This window comes from Abramis brama, assembly GCF_963993115.1.
Source record: "Abramis brama genome assembly, chromosome: 5".
NCBI classification, from domain to species: domain Eukaryota; kingdom Metazoa; phylum Chordata; class Actinopteri; order Cypriniformes; family Leuciscidae; genus Abramis; species Abramis brama.
This window is the reverse complement of record NC_139967.1, coordinates 17,146,462-17,162,265: the sequence shown is the minus strand read 5'-3', so window position 1 is coordinate 17,162,265 and position 15,804 is coordinate 17,146,462. Positions and strand designations below refer to the sequence as shown.

The window sequence follows — 15,804 nt, the reverse complement described above, 5'->3', positions numbered from 1 at the left end:
AAAATGATCACTGTTTACAGATAAAAAACTGACCACAAACTTTTGAATGGTAGTGTAATGCAGCTGTAACCCATCTTGTTCTACTCGCACCGGGATAGCGAGATTCGAACCGGTGTCTCCGGCATGGGAGGCAGGTGGGCTAACAAGGATGCTAAACACCTCAGCCCCTTGAGGCCAGGGGAGTGAGGTTTACTCGCACAGCTCTTACTAGCTGGCCTCCGTTACACAGCCTTATCCATTACTGATTCCAGAATAAATCCCAACATCCGAATATGCCTACTTCCCCATGTAGTATGCGAAAAGCAATACATCAAATGTAATATGTCAGAATAAACAGTATTCATAAAACATATGAGGACATCATACAATATCATAAATAATAGGGAGCAGATGCTGATGTCTTAAGTCACATGACAATACCAACATGGCTGATGTAGTATGTCTGGATTTTATACATTACATGCATGGTCAGGGGTAGGTCATTCGTACGAATTGGGCAACTCGTTAAATATGTGCGATTTAGCAAAAATCGTACAAATTCGTACGAGTGAGTTCGAATGAATTAGCCACCTCATAAAATACGTACGAATCACCATCAGATCGGGTTGGTAGAACATACTTTATTAATTAATTCTTAAATGCAGTACATACTTGGACATCATGTGATTTCAAATGCAGATAATCTCTCAAATTTGCAAAGCGCCACAAAAAAGCCTCTTTTAAGTCAGCTGCAGATTCTGTGAAATGTCGACACTCTTCCCGTCTGCTGAATAATGTGTTGAAGTGTGCTGACATTCAGAGCACACCTGCACAGCATCATAATGCTTCCCCACACATTCACGTCTGCATAATCACCAGCAAAGCCTGCAGGTGCAGTAAATGACCTCTGCCTGTCTTCACTGGTACATTTGTGTTTAACAGGCAAAACAAAGTTAGACTAATGATGGCTTTTTCATTCTAATTGACTTGCGGCATTCAATTCACATTGCTGGTGAGTCCATTTAAATAATTTGGTTTGTGGCATTTATAGTCCACCAGCAAACCAGACAAGTTGTATTGTAACAAACATACATTTATTAGGCACATACCAAAGTTTTGCCCCAGAACCCCCCCTCAGAGAGTCAGCGAATAGAGCGGGTGACTAGGCTGGGGTGTACTGCCATGGAAGTGATCCTGAGGAGTTTTTGTCGCTTCTTGTGAAGGATCTTTTCAGTATGCACGCCCAGTTTTCTGACCCTGCACTACTTCTCATTCTTATGCCTCACATTCACACATTTTCTTGGCGTTTATCAGCCAGTGGCTGCAGGGGCCACAGTTGTAGCAGTCTCTCAAGTCTGCATGCAAATAGGCAGAGGAGAAGGGGAACTGATTGGATTTCTGTTAACCTCCTCTCTATTCATGTCAGATGACCCATGAACTCTTGCCTCACTCTGCCCTGAGTAATACGAGCTTTAAAAATCAGAACAATATTTACAGAAACTTTTCACTTTATAGTTGGTGTGCTTATCCCTGCTGTAAGATTTAGCTGCGTTAACACAGATATCCCCCTCAGAGGATTTTGCTGCCTGCTGTAGAATTGCTGCTTCCAGACCTTGTTTCTGTAGGTTAGCTGGCGCCTTCTCCACCTCCACAAACAGATGCCTCTTTGTCAGACCAGAGAGACTTAGAAGCCAGTCAGATGAAAGTGATCCTTGGAGAGCACATGTTAGTACTCTTGAAATGCCTCAAACACTGCTGACACTCTTAAACAAGTGAACAGTGCTAATGAAGAGGGACAGCTCCACAGGATTTGTCCTCGCTGGTTTTCATTTCAAACACTTTTCCACATTCAACAAATGTCTTTTCTGTTTCACATCATCCAGAGCTTTAGAGGAAGAAGAGGTTCAGTCCAGTCAAGGGTCTTTCTCTCTCTCTCTCTCTCTCTCTCTCTCTCTCTCTCTCTCTCTCTCTCTCTCTCTCTCTCTCTCTCTCTCATGAAAGTTTAGTTTAGGTCAACAAGGCTCTATTAAAGCATTGTCGGTTTGGATCAATACTACATTGTTGTTTGTTTAGCATTTATGTTGTTCAGTTTAAATTTCAAAATTCAGTTTAATAACTTGAATAAATTTCCATCCCATTTCCATAATTTGTGTGAAATAACATGACCACATATATTCAGAGGAGACGGTGATCAGATTATTCTAAATATATATTTTCCTTTTAAAATTGTAATCAGAATGTTTATTTCCCTCCTGTATTTGTAAATAAATTATACATTAAGAGCCTGGCTGCTGGATTGTTGGACGTCTCTGGTTCTGACTTTTCTTTCCAGCCTATAGAAATTAGACTGAACAGAGTTAAAAAGTTACAATGTCAAATTAAGGACAGCCTTAACTGCATTAACATATTTAATTAGGTCAAGTTATTATAACAAGTTAACATGCTGCTACTCCTCCATCAGATGAAGTAAAAAAAAAAAAGAAAAAGAAAAAAGAAAGAAAGATAAATCTTAATCAACTGAATTCATGGTGCTATAATCTACCTCTAATATAAAGGCAAGAAACATGTGTATTGCAGTAACTGGTTTTTGGTACACGATGAAGAACAAACCACATAGTATTAAAAATCTGTCACAAACAAAGCCATTGTTGAAAATACAGTACATTGCTTGGTCAAGACATCCCTGAAGCTTTAGGTTTTTAGTTTTACATATCCTTACCACAATTGCTTCTCTAGAGATTAATATGTCAGTGGATTTTGCCAGTTCAGCTAAAAACGATACGAAAAATGCCTTTCCAGGATGAGCCCTTCTGTCAATATGATTATTATGGATATGTCATTGTCCTGGAACAGCTCTGTCTTGAACTCTGCATGACTGCTATTATATGGCGATACAATTATGATGGTGGAACCTAATATAATGGTGGAAAATTCATCAATGTCAATTTTTTTTTCTACTAACCAACAGATCTCATTCCATATTCTAATCAAAATATGTAAATTAAATTTACTGGCTCACTGATTTCAGCATCACCTGCCATAGATATAGAAGCAACTGATAGATGACAGAACAATTGGCTATATTTTCATGCATGACTAACATTATCACTGAATTGTCTCTAACAAACACCACAAAGACCTGCATGTGCACTTCTTGGTCATTTAACATCTTTTAAGTACATTTCACAGAGTTTGCAGAGGAAGAACAACTTTATTATTGTATCAAACAGAAGCTGAACCTGAAGTGGAGCACCTTTTGGTCTCGGACATCACACCGCACAGCTTTAAACTGACATGGACAGCACCGGAGGGCGTCTTTGATACATTCACCCTCAAAGTCGTCGATTCTAATGGACTGGGCAAACCCCACCTGATTAGTGTATCTGGAGACAAGCGAACAGAAGAAGTGACAGGTCTCAATGAAGATATGGAGTATGAAATTGAGCTGTTTGGGATCATTTTGGGACGGAAATTCCGGCCCATTTTGGCTGTAGCTCGAACAGGTATTGGATTTTTAAGAGACGCTGGTGGAGGAACCACTAACTCGTTTTCTTTCTTTTCTTCTGTTCTGTTAACTAGTTGATTGGTTTGGTCAAAACTTATAACATGAAAATGGAAACTTTCAAACACAAGTCTTTCAATATCCCATATTTAACAAAATTATACCACTCATTATTTTCTCATTGTGTCTACAGAGTAGCTCAAGTGACTTTCATCAACGACACATGTTCATCCAAGTCTTCTCTCATTCATCACCAGTCTTACTTTCTCTCTCTCTAATTTGCTGTGTGATCTAGGGTTTTGTTTACAGAGCAAGACCAACTATTTTGTGTATTTTCCTTCAATCTTCAATTTTCCTTTATACTAGCGAGCTTCATTTTCCACTTGTGTCTGATGTTGGCATGTCACACTATTGTGTCTCTGTACTGGGGGCAAGTTAATCTTCTTGCATCTGTCACGTGAGATTCTGAGGTCCGTCGTTGAGAAATGGCTTTAAGGCCAGGGCTTTTGTCTGTGTGTCCTTTATCTGTAGCCGCACAGTTGGTTGTCCTCATGTCCTGAATGTTTACTTTCATGCATCTATTTGTTCAGCAGGATAAAAGGGGTAGTTTAAGAAGTTTCTTCACACGCACTTTAGTTTTTTCTTACGGTCTAAAATTACTTGTTTCTGGGAAAAGGTTTTGGTTTTAACTTCTATTTGTCAATTGCGAGACCACACACTTTTTAACAATTCATTCCTGTTGTGCTTCTTATGTGTGTCATTTCTACCAAGGCCTAGGTACACCCAAGGGGATACGCTTTTCTGATGTGACCGATACGTCTGCTACTGTTCACTGGACTATGCCCCGTACCCATGTAGACAGTTACCGGGTCACCTATGTACCCGTTCAGGGTGGTAAGTAACGTGGTCATTATCGATTCAGTACTGTTACTTTATAATTATATGCATTACCATTCAAAAGTTTGGAGTTGGATCAAATACATTATTATAATTTTAAATAACTGGTCTGGTTTGTATTATATGAATATATTTTAAAATGTCATTTATTTCCGTGATGGCAAAGCTTTTTTTTCAGCAGCCATAATACTCCAGTCTTCAGTGTCACATGATCTTTCACAAATCATGCTAATATGCTGATTGTTGAAAACAGTAGTACTGCTTAATATTTTTGTGGAAACCGTGATACCTTTTCAGGATTCTTTGCTAAATAGAAAGTTCAAAACAGCATTTATATGAAATCGAAATATTTGCGACATTATAAATGACTGTTCCTTACTGAATAAAATTAATTTCTTAAAAAAACAAACAAACAAAAAACGTACTGACCCCAAACTTTTTAACATGTAGTTTTCGTGTACTTTTTTATGCCTTAGTACTATTCATAGCACATTTGGAGCTTTTGGTCTGGATAGAAAAGCAAAGCATTCTTCCTCCTTCAAAGTCAGTTTTGACACACAGGCCATCTTCGAAAAGTGAGACTTTACCGTGTGGTTTTCAATGCGTTTGGATGGCTGCCTGTTGGCAAATCATATTATTATTTGTACTTCTTCAGTTTATTATTTGTCATAAATTATGTATTGCATAATATATTGCACAAGTCGAGCAGGAAATTCTCTTAGACTGTCTTCTTGGCATAATAAATTGTTTGAATAAAGTGCCATGTTGTGCTTTTAGCCTCTCAGTGTTCTGTGCAGGTTTTTAGATCAGGCCGTCTTCAGTTATGTGAATCTATCAGTGCATATCATCAATCAAGCCAATCTCTGTTTTATCCATCAGCAGAGTATTCTTGCATGTCACCATGCCAATCAGTCAGACAATGCTGCCCTCTAGTGACAATGGGTATTCTAGTTTATTCCAGTGTTCTGTCTCCCCCTGCAGGCAGCCCTATGACACTGAGAGTAGATGGAGGAGAGTCTCAAGCCATGCTGCCTAATCTGACCCCTGGAGTGACCTACCAGGTCACTGTTATCGCTGTGAAGGGCTTGGAGGAGAGTGAACCAGGATCTGACAGGGTCACAACAGGTACGTTTCACTCTAATAATGTATTTTAACATAATTAATAATTTATTAAATCATTTTGTAATGTTTTAGCACCTCATATTCATAGCTAGATTAGACTGGTTTGTAGTCTACCTCTCCTTAGTCTGTATAGTAAGCCTATTAGTTGTGTTTTGCTTTCCTGTCTGGCAGAAGCCTAGCAATCGACTCCAAGTTTGCTTCTCTCATTTGTGTATCTGTTGGTCCTCAGCCCTGGATAAACCACGCGGTCTGACAGCAGTCAACATCACTGACACCGAAGCCCTGCTGCTGTGGCAGCCGTCCATCGCTACTGTTGACGGATATGTCATCACTTACAGCGCAGACAGTGGTAACTCAGCTCAGACTGTCATTCATTATTCTTGCTTCAGGCACTACAGACTAAAACAATAGAGCAGTGAGTCTCAGTTGTGTGTTTTGTTCTTTGTCAGTGGCTCCAGTGATGGAAAGGGTGTCTGGGAACACTGTGGAGTTTGAGCTGAGCTCCCTCACACCCGCCACCTTATACACCGTTAAAGTCTATGCAGTCCGAGAGGCAGCCAAGAGTGCTGCAACCACAACAGAGTTCACCACAGGTAAGGTGAACGCTCACTCACTCGTGCACACAAACACCACAAGACAAACAGCGAATAAAGCGAAACAGCATAGCTTCTATAATGTATACATAATGACGACCAAAAATTAAATGAAATCCCTTACTTTTCCCTCCACTGACTGTCCAACAGTGAACCTGCAGTATATGCAGCACAGATTACTGTGTTTAATGGCATTATGTGGTTGAAATGACATTTGATACAGTTTTTGAATTAAAAAGGCAGGTTTGGTTGTCTTGCTAAGGCTAATTTCATAGCTAGCATTTTGAATAAATTAAATCATTTACATTTAATATTTAAACAATCATACATTAATATTTAAACTATCAGCTTCATGGTAAATTATTTAAAAAAAATATTCGGTTCATGAGAATATTTCAACTTTTATTTGGAAATGGAAATTTTTCATTCAGTAACCATTTAAATATTTGTAATTTGTAATTTAAAAGTCTGGGTTTGGGAAAAGGAATCTATAAATAATCTATATATAATGTGACCTTCATAACAAAACTAAAAAAAAAAATAGTTTTAATAAATATCAACCCTTCAGACATAAGTGCCCAAAATTTAAGATTCATCCACACACACTGTCAGCATCAAGAGCACATAGTGGGGATGGCCAATTATCAGTACATGCTAATTTTTATTGCATTAACCAAGTGCCTTCTGTCACAGATGTTGATGCCCCTCAGAATCTGGCTGCCAGTAATATTCAAACAGAGACTGCCATGTTGACATGGAAGCCACCAAGAGCAGACATCAGCGGGTATATCCTCAGCTTTGAGTCGGCTGATGGCATGGTCAAGGTGAGTGAACTGCACAAATAAATGACTAAACATTAAACATGATGATTTACAGCAGTTTATTTGGGCCTTAAAACTAAAGCTTGATCATTTTTCCGGTCACCAGTGATTACTACATGCACTGTCCAATGCTTCTGTACTGATAGTTGTATGTTCTTGGTTTTCTTCTCTTGGCTCAGGAGGTTGTCCTAAGCCCCACAGCAACGTATTACAGCATGTCTCAGCTGACTGCCTCCACAGAATACTCAGTCAAACTGCAGGCCATCGCTGGGCCAAAGAGAAGCAGAATCATTTCTACAGTCTTCACCACCAGTGAGCCGATATATTTATTTTACAGCTTCACTACATGATTATGGACTCTTAGTTGTGAAGATGTTGAATAAATAAACTTGCCCTTTGGTCAAACTCTTTTCTTTCTTTATCACAGTTGGAGTGCTGTACAAGCATCCTAAAGACTGCTCGCAGGCTCTGTTGAATGGAGACACAGCCTCAGGCTTGCACACTATTTATGTGCGTGGAGATGAGAGTCAGCCCCTGCAGGTCTACTGCGATATGACCACTGATGGAGGCGGCTGGATTGTGAGTAATTATTCCTCCAAATTACATGCAGGATAGAAAAATGAGCTGTTATTATATTATAGAGGTTTTTTAATGGGATAGTTCGCTCAAAAATTAAAACATTTACTCACCCATATATCATACCAAATGCTCCAATGAAAGTCATGCAGGGTTTGGAATGACATGAGGGTAAACATATGATGACTGAATTTGAATTTTCAAGTGAACTATTCCTTAAAGTCTCATCAAACACAGAGAGCAAAAACAGGCTCTCATACACAAGAGTCATTGAAATATTGTGGTACCTCCACGCAGGTGTTTGTGAGACGGCAGAGTGGTAAAGTGGAGTTTTTCAGAAACTGGAAGAACTACACTGCAGGCTTTGGTGACCTGAATGATGAATTCTGGCTGGGTATGTTTATATCTGTGCAGACATGGCAAATTGCCAATATTGCCCTAAGTATAGAGGTCCAAATGTGTTATGATATGGTGAAATTTTGAGCATATTGGACTACTGATCCCATTGGCTGTGTCTGCAGGTCTCTCAAACCTCCACAAGATCACCTCCTCTGGGCAGTATGAGCTGCGTGTGGACCTCAGAGATAAGGGAGAGTCTGCATATGCACAGTATGACAAGTTTTCAGTCTCTGAACCACGCAGTCGCTACAAAGTCCATGTTGGAGGATACAGCGGCACTGCAGGTAAAGTATTTGACACCTCTGTACTTCTATTTATATATATTTTAAATTAATTATACATTTTTGCCTAAAATTTTGCCAAAATCTGACTGATTTTGTGATGATGCTGTTTTAAAGGTGACTCAATGACGTACCACCACAGCCGTCCATTCTCAACTTACGATCATGACAACGATATAGCTGTCACCAACTGTGCGTTGTCTTATAAGGGAGCTTTCTGGTATAAAAACTGTCATCGAGTCAATATAATGGGCCGATACGGAGACAACAGTCACAGCAAGGTACACAATTCAAATGTGCTTTCTCACTTTTCATACAGTAGAGACAAATTGACATTTTTGTTTGACTTCCTGTAAGAACTCAAACAGAGAATCATGTGAATATGAAAGAAATACATACTTTATGTCAAGGTGATTTTAATTGTTTTTTTGTTTTTTTCTCCAGGGTGTAAACTGGTTCCACTGGAAGGGTCATGAGCACTCTGTCGAGTTTGCAGAGATGAAGATCAGGCCCACCAACTTCAGGAACTTTGAGGGAAGGAGAAAGCGATCATAAACCAGTGCGCTCCGACTCCAACCAACCTTACCCTCCTCTGCTGCCCATTCTCCCCTTGTTCCTCCTGCATCATCTCATCCCCTTCATCTACCAAAGCCACTGCCAGGAGCCCAGCCTGCTCTCTACAGTCTCCTACTCATGGAAAACAAGAACAATAAAAAGCTGAAGTCCATACACAGTTGTGTGTGTACCACTTCTGTTCAACAGTATACCAATAGACTCATAGTGAAGTGTTTAACATTACACACTGTGCCTGTACATCATAAGCACACCAAAGACAGACACTCAGTAACATCTAGATAATACAATGCTGACGGAGGGGAGATTTTGAGTTTGGCTTGGTGCTTTCCAGTTAAAAAAACAATGATATTATTCTTTCTGTACATCACATACAGTTACAGTGGAGAGAGTTGAATGTTTGTGTGTGGTATTTTATTTAATGTTATTGGAGCCTCTTCCCAAGGCTGTGGTTAGCCTCAAGAATACTTTATCTTTAACTTCTCAATTAGGGTGAGAAGTTTAATGGCACATGATAACTCAGCATTTAATATGCAGGACTGCATAACAATATCTAGTGGGAAGGCTCAGATAACTTTTCATCTCTTTCTAGCCAGTGTGTGATAAATCTAAGTACCCATGCTCTTCTCTCTCCCACATCTCATACTCATCAGTTCTGAAGTCAAGTGGCACGTTTCTCGAACTGGTATCTTTACAGTACTGCTAAGTGTTCATTTATATGCACCTTTTGTCGTGTTTCCTGTACCCTATAACTATATTGGCATTCAGTCACAAAGCATAAGAATCTTGATTTGTTGCTTGATATCCTCTAAAAGATTTAAATGAAACAAAGGTTAAGGCGGGACCTATGTTTAATCTTTGGATTAAGTGATACTTTGATCGCCATTTATGAGCTTGTATAATGTTCAAGAATCATAAAGGAAAAGTAATGGCCAGGTTATTGAAATTATTGTAAACATAGTCTTATATGAAAGTTCTGTTTGCAGAAAGAATTAATATACAAAATAAGTCTTCGTGTTTGCCCCTACCCTGCTATCGACTAAACCACTGACCCATACAATACCTGTGTAAATTATGTCTCGTTTTGGTATTTGAATATTTTTGTTTGTTTGTTTATTAAATGGGTGTACAACAGGTGTTTCTTTGTAACCCCTCTTACAATAAAACAGATTTTGTTTAATAAATCACGTTTGCAACTTGTGCTTATTTGGACAGACAAAATTAGCCTAATGTAACATTTACAATTTTCACATATATTCAAAACATTTCATTCGTTTCATGGAATCCATATAGAAATAGATGCTGCTGTGTTGTTTAACTTTATTCAAGTATAAGTGCGACCACGCAATCTGATTGGCTGGCTGACCGTTTTATCATCACTGTACCAATCCGCAGCTACCTGGTAGACAGGTAAAGGCGGAAGGTAATGGGGTGATGGGGGAACTACTTTTTGATGAATGGGATCGTAGATAATGAAACCCATATTTTGAAAGTAGGCTATGTGTATTTATGTTTAATAAGCGTGTTCTCATTCGTCCTTGTTGCTGTACTTCAGAAACCGTTCGCGATTAATGTCACAGATATGACAGTCTAAATTCTGCTACTAAATCACAGTAGGCTCGTTTAAGATGAGCAGAACCGTGAAATACATGCCATGCCGGTTAGCAGGGGCGAATCTAGAAAATTACTTATAGGGTGGCAAAGGGTTGGCATGAGGACAATGAGGGGTTCATGGCCTGACATACACATTTGTGACCCTGGATCACAAAACCAGTCACAAGTCGCACGGGTATATTTGTGGCAATAGCCAACAATACATTGTATGGGTCAAAATTATCAATTTTTCTTTTATGCCAAAAATCATTAGGATATTAAGTAAACATCATGTTCCATGAAGATATTTTGTAAATGTCCTACCGTAAATATATCAAACATTTATTTTTGTGAGTGAATGCAGCATAATCGCGAACATAAATCACATCATATAAGGCGATTTTCTCAATGTTTAGATTTTCTTTTGCACCCTCAGATAACAAACCATACATCAATGGAAAGCTTATTTATTCAGCTTTCAGATGATGTATAAATCTCAATAAAAAAAAAAAAAGACCCATGTAACTGGTTTTGTGGTCCAGGGTCACATTTGTGTTCATGCATATGCAAAACAGTTGCATTACCACAAAGTAATCTATACTGTTTAAAAATAATTAAAAATAAATAACAAAATGTCAATATCCAGGGCACCAAATCAAGACACTGTTGTTAAAACATCAACAGATTTTAAATGTCTATGAGCTTGTATCTTTACACTGTTTAATATTTTAGCGTGAATTTGCAGTATATTCCAGGTTGATAATTGCATTACTTTCACAGTAATTTCACAGAAGGATTTCTCTTGTATCCACTCTCAGACATTTCTTGTAAAATCTATAGTACTTCACTGGCAATTTTGATCAAGTTTTTACTGTTGTACTGTGAAAAAAAATCTAGGTTTTACAGTGAGTTTACAGCATTTTTACAGTTTACAGGGGCGATGAATTAAAAGGGGCGGTATACACGACACTGTTTATAACTAAAACCACAAAACTTTGTATGCGTTTTGGCCGTTCATTTACACGACGACAGCGTTTTGGAGGCCTAAAAATCGGGTTTCAAAGTGCAAGTTTTTGAAAATGATACCGTTATCGTCTCCATGTAAAGAAAACAGTGACAGCATGGTTATTACGTGTTCAGTATGCATGCTCATTTGGTGCGAGTGCCCTGCGTATGTGCGCAGGCACATAGTCTTTCTTTACAAAGTGACATCGCCAGCTACTGGCCTGGAATGCACAATGCAATTTTTTTTGTTGTTTTTGTGGATCTGTGTGAATGGGGATCGTGATAACATTGTCATCTATACAAAGAAAATACTTTTTCAGTTTTAGTACATCATTGTTGTGTAAACGTACCCTAATTCAGCTATAGCGTAATGCTGAACCTTTAGTCCTGCCATACTTTAATGCTTATTGGTTTAAATAATCGTGATGTACTGTATTGTTCTTTTTTAAAATGTTTGATTTTAAAACTGTGATGATATGTTTAATATGGGAAATATTCCCAAACTCTCTGAAAGTGTGATCTCTCTATGGATTATATATATAGCCTACTACCAGTCAAAAGTTTTAGATTGGTAAGTTTTTTTATGTTTTAAAAAAAAGTATCTTCTGCTCACCAAGGCTGCATTTATTTGATTAAAAATAATAATGATAATTAAAAAAAAACAGTAATATGAAATATTATCAATTACTATATACTATATGGAGACGGTGGTGTCCATGCCGGAGACTTTGGTGTCCGTTCCGGAGACGGCGGTGTCCGTGCTGGTGTCTGTGCCGGAGATGGTGGTGTCATTTCCGGAGACGGTGGTGTCCTTTCCGGAGACGTTGGTGTCCGTTCCGGAGACTGTGGTGTCCGTGCCGGAGACGTTGGTGTCCGTGCCAGAGACTTTGGTGTCCATTCCGGAGACTGTGGTGTCCGTGCCGGTGTCTGTGCCGGAGACAGTGGTGTCCGTGCCGGAGACGGTGGTGTCCGTGCCGGAGACGGTGGTGTCTGTGCCGAGTTGTTGGTGCCCTTTCCAGAGACGTTGGTGGTGGGTGGTGTCCGTGCCGGAGACGTTGGTGTCCGTGCCGGAGTCTGTGCCGGAGTCAGTGGTGTCCTTTCCGGAGACGTTGGTGTCCGTGCCGGAGACGGTGGTGTCCGTGCCGGAGACGTTGGTGTCCGTGCCGGAGACGTTGGTGTCCGTGTCGGAGACGGTGGTGTCCGTGCCGGAGACGGCGGTGTCAGTGCTGGTGTCTGTGCCGGAGATGATGGTGTCATTTCCGGAGATGGTGGTGTCCTTTCCGGAGACTGTGGTGTCCGTGCCGGAGACGTTGGTGTCCGTGCCGGAGACGTTGGTGTCCGTGCCAGAGACTTTGGTGTCCGTTCCGGAGACTGTGGTGTCCGTTCCGGAGACTGTGGTGTCCGTTCCGGAGACTGTGGTGTCCGTGCCGGTGTCTGTGCCGGAGACAGTGGTGTCCGTTGCCGGAGACGGTGGTGTCTATGCCGGAGACGGTGTTGTCTGTGCTGGAGACGGTGGTGTCCGTGCCGGAGACGATGGTGTCCGTTCTGAAGAAGGTGGTGTCTGTGCCGAGTTGTTGGTGCCCTTTCCAGAGACGTTGGTGGTGGGTGGTGTCCGTGCCGGAGACGTTGGTGTCTGTGCCGGAGACGGTGGTGTCCGTTCCGGAGACTGTGGTGTCCGTGCTGGTGTCCGTGCCGGAGTCTGTGCCGGAGTCAGTGGTGTCCTTTCCGGAGACGTTGGTGTCCGTGCCGGAGACGGTGGTGTCCGTGCTGGAGACATTGGTGTCCGTGCTGGAGACGTTGGTGTTCGTGCCGGAGACGGTGGTGTCCGTGCCGGAAAGGTGCCAGAGACGTTGGTGTCCGTGCCGGAGATGGTGGGTGGTGTCCGTGCCGGAGACGTTGATGTGGTCCGTTCCGGAGACTTTGATGTCCGTGCCAGAGACGGTGGTGTCCATGCTGGAGACGATGGTGTCCGTTCCAGAGACGGTGGTGTCCGTGCCGAAGTTGGTGGGTGGTGTCTGTGCCGGAGACGTTGGTGTCCGTTCCGGAGACTTTGGTGTTCGTGCCGGAGACATTGGTGTCCATTCCAGAGTCGTTGGTGTCCGTGCCGGAGACGGTGGATGGTGTCTGTGCCAGAGACAGTGGGTGGTGTTTGTGCCGGAGACGGTGGGTGGTGTCCGTGCCGGAGACGTTGGTGTCCGTGCCGGAGACGTTGGTGTCCGTTACGGAGACTTTGGTGTCCGTGCCGGAGACGGTGGTTTCCGTGCCGGAGACATTGGTGTCTGTTCTGAAGAAGGTGGTGTCCGTGCGGCGGCGTGCTATAGGACGGGTGAACTGGCTGAAAACTCCAACTACAGTGATGCCATGACTATAATGGCCAAGCAGCTTGAAAAGATGCAGCACAACCCAACCCAACTGGTCTCTGCATTTTACTGTTTTGGGAAAAGGTTGTCGGTGTCAAAATGGCGGTGGGTGGTGTCCGTGCCGGGAGACGTTGGTGTCTATGCCGGAGACTTTGGTGTCCGTGCCGGAGTCGTTAGTGTCCATGCCGGACACCAACACATTTTTTTTTTTTTTTGTATCTTATGGACTTTATCTTAATGTTTTAAAAATATCAAATCAGCTAATATTCGAGGATTAGACTAGTGTTCGATTACCGTTATTTGCCTTAACTTATTTCAGGCTAACGTAGCGTTAACTTGTATAAAGACGGGTTGCTGTTGCCTTTTTATGTTACGTCATGTTCATTGTGTTTTCACTTTTCACTAATCTCTAACTAATGTCAACTTTATGACTTTCAGATAGTACAGACAGGCTGGTGACAGGTGATTGTGTCAGCTCACACCGCACAATGGGTCAATGAACTATAGCAGCAGTAACATGATGTTAAGTAAATGTAAAATTTAATTAAGTGAAATTAAGCTTATTGTTTATAATTCTTACAATTATATATAGTTATATAATTATTTAATGTATTATAAATATTATATATTTAATGTATAATTCTTACAATACATTCATATAAACAATATGTTCAGGTTTAAAACAACTTAAGCATCTGTTTGTACTGTTAAACACTGCCGTTCAAACGTAATGTTGCTGAAAATTCAGCTTTGCCTCACAGGAATAAATTACATTTTAAAATACATTAAAATATAGTTAAGGAAGAGTGGCAAGCCATGGGGAGTCATCTACGGGAGTCATCCTAATTCATAAATAGTGTTAAACAAACTTTTTGTGAACAATATTGTCTCTTTCTTCTAAATGGCCCTTGGAATTTTAGAAAAGGGATAAATTGTGTTTGTCTTCATAAAATGCTATGTAGGACACTTTTCTGTAGCTGTAGACGACCAATAGTGAATAGTAGCCTACAGCAGATATTTCATCGAGGATCCATTATGATTACACGGTATGTCTAATGGGTTAAATATGGTTAATAGGCCTATCTAAATGTAACTTTATATAAATTCACAACAACATATTTCACTCAGTCTCCTGTATATAAAAACCAACGTTGAATATAACTATACAGTAGGTAGCCTATAGCCTATCATTACTTTGTCCATCTGAAATCACGCAATCCACTGCGAGAAGAGAACTATACTTGCCTGCACTAGACTCTTCTCGGCTGAATTCCAGGGCGAGGCACGTCTCAAGTGAGGTTCTCGTAAAATCATGTTGCCAGGTTGTGCGAGGAAAATGCGCTTATGACGTGGAGAAAATTAGTTGTGCGATTATTTGTGCGGGTTTCTTTAACATTTTAAATGAAGAAACTCAATAGCTTAATTGTGAATTCAAAATCAAGCAAGTCTGTCTTCATTCAATCATCAAATCATTGTTTCGCTTCTGTACAGCCTATGCTAGAATAATCTGGCAACTCCAGAGAAAACACGCCCTGGGTGGGCATACTGTATAGCTACATGATAAATATTTTTTTTAAATTAACCTTTATAGCTTATAGCTGGTTTATCTTGTGAATTACGTGCATTTAAAACCGATATAAAATTAAAATGGTTTTACTTTAAAAGTGGGTCAGCAAGTTAAAATGCCTGTCAAGGGTTGGAAACTTCTGCCAAAACAAACGTATGCATTTTAGCCTTACGCAAAATTAGCTTTCGTAAAACATTCAAGTTTTGTAACTGTCCCACATGTGTGGGGAGATGACATTTTTATTGTGTGTTAATATGCGCAAACGATCGCGGTTTAAACTTTTAAAATACCTTGCTTTCGCTGGATTAATAACACTTTTAGTTATCTTCGCTTTCAACGGCACATTACTTTGGCCATCTCTTCCGAAGAAGACTCCAACACCTAAAAAGCTCCATGATGTGATCTCACCGTCAACATACAGATTCATTCTGAACCAGCCAGAACTGTGTGAGAAGAAGAGTCCTTTCCTGGTTCTTATGATCCCAGTGACTCTCAAAAGCAGAGAGGCTAGGACTGCAATTCGAATGACATGGACA

At 40.6% G+C, this 15,804-nt stretch overlaps 1 protein-coding gene across 2 annotated transcripts in view; it reads left to right on the top strand.

The window, feature by feature from the left end:
* tncb (tenascin Cb) overlaps nt 1-9,927 on the top strand; it is a 94,163-nt gene extending 84,236 nt beyond the window's left edge. Inside the window, exons 22-33 of one of the 2 annotated variants that reach the window (XM_084113327.1) lie at nt 3,210-3,482; nt 4,253-4,375; nt 5,360-5,503; nt 5,730-5,849; nt 5,950-6,093; nt 6,787-6,917; nt 7,094-7,226; nt 7,342-7,493; nt 7,788-7,884; nt 8,012-8,173; nt 8,288-8,451; nt 8,615-9,927. In XM_084113327.1, the coding sequence (XP_083969453.1) occupies nt 3,210-3,482; nt 4,253-4,375; nt 5,360-5,503; nt 5,730-5,849; nt 5,950-6,093; nt 6,787-6,917; nt 7,094-7,226; nt 7,342-7,493; nt 7,788-7,884; nt 8,012-8,173; nt 8,288-8,451; nt 8,615-8,725 (1,754 nt within the window). In that variant the 3' untranslated portion in view covers nt 8,726-9,927. The remainder of the gene's footprint in view (nt 1-3,209; nt 3,483-4,252; nt 4,376-5,359; nt 5,504-5,729; nt 5,850-5,949; nt 6,094-6,786; nt 6,918-7,093; nt 7,227-7,341; nt 7,494-7,787; nt 7,885-8,011; nt 8,174-8,287; nt 8,452-8,614) is intronic. The other variant, XM_084113328.1, reaches the window with a different exon arrangement.
* Nucleotides 9,928-15,804: the final 5,877 nt, after the last annotated feature.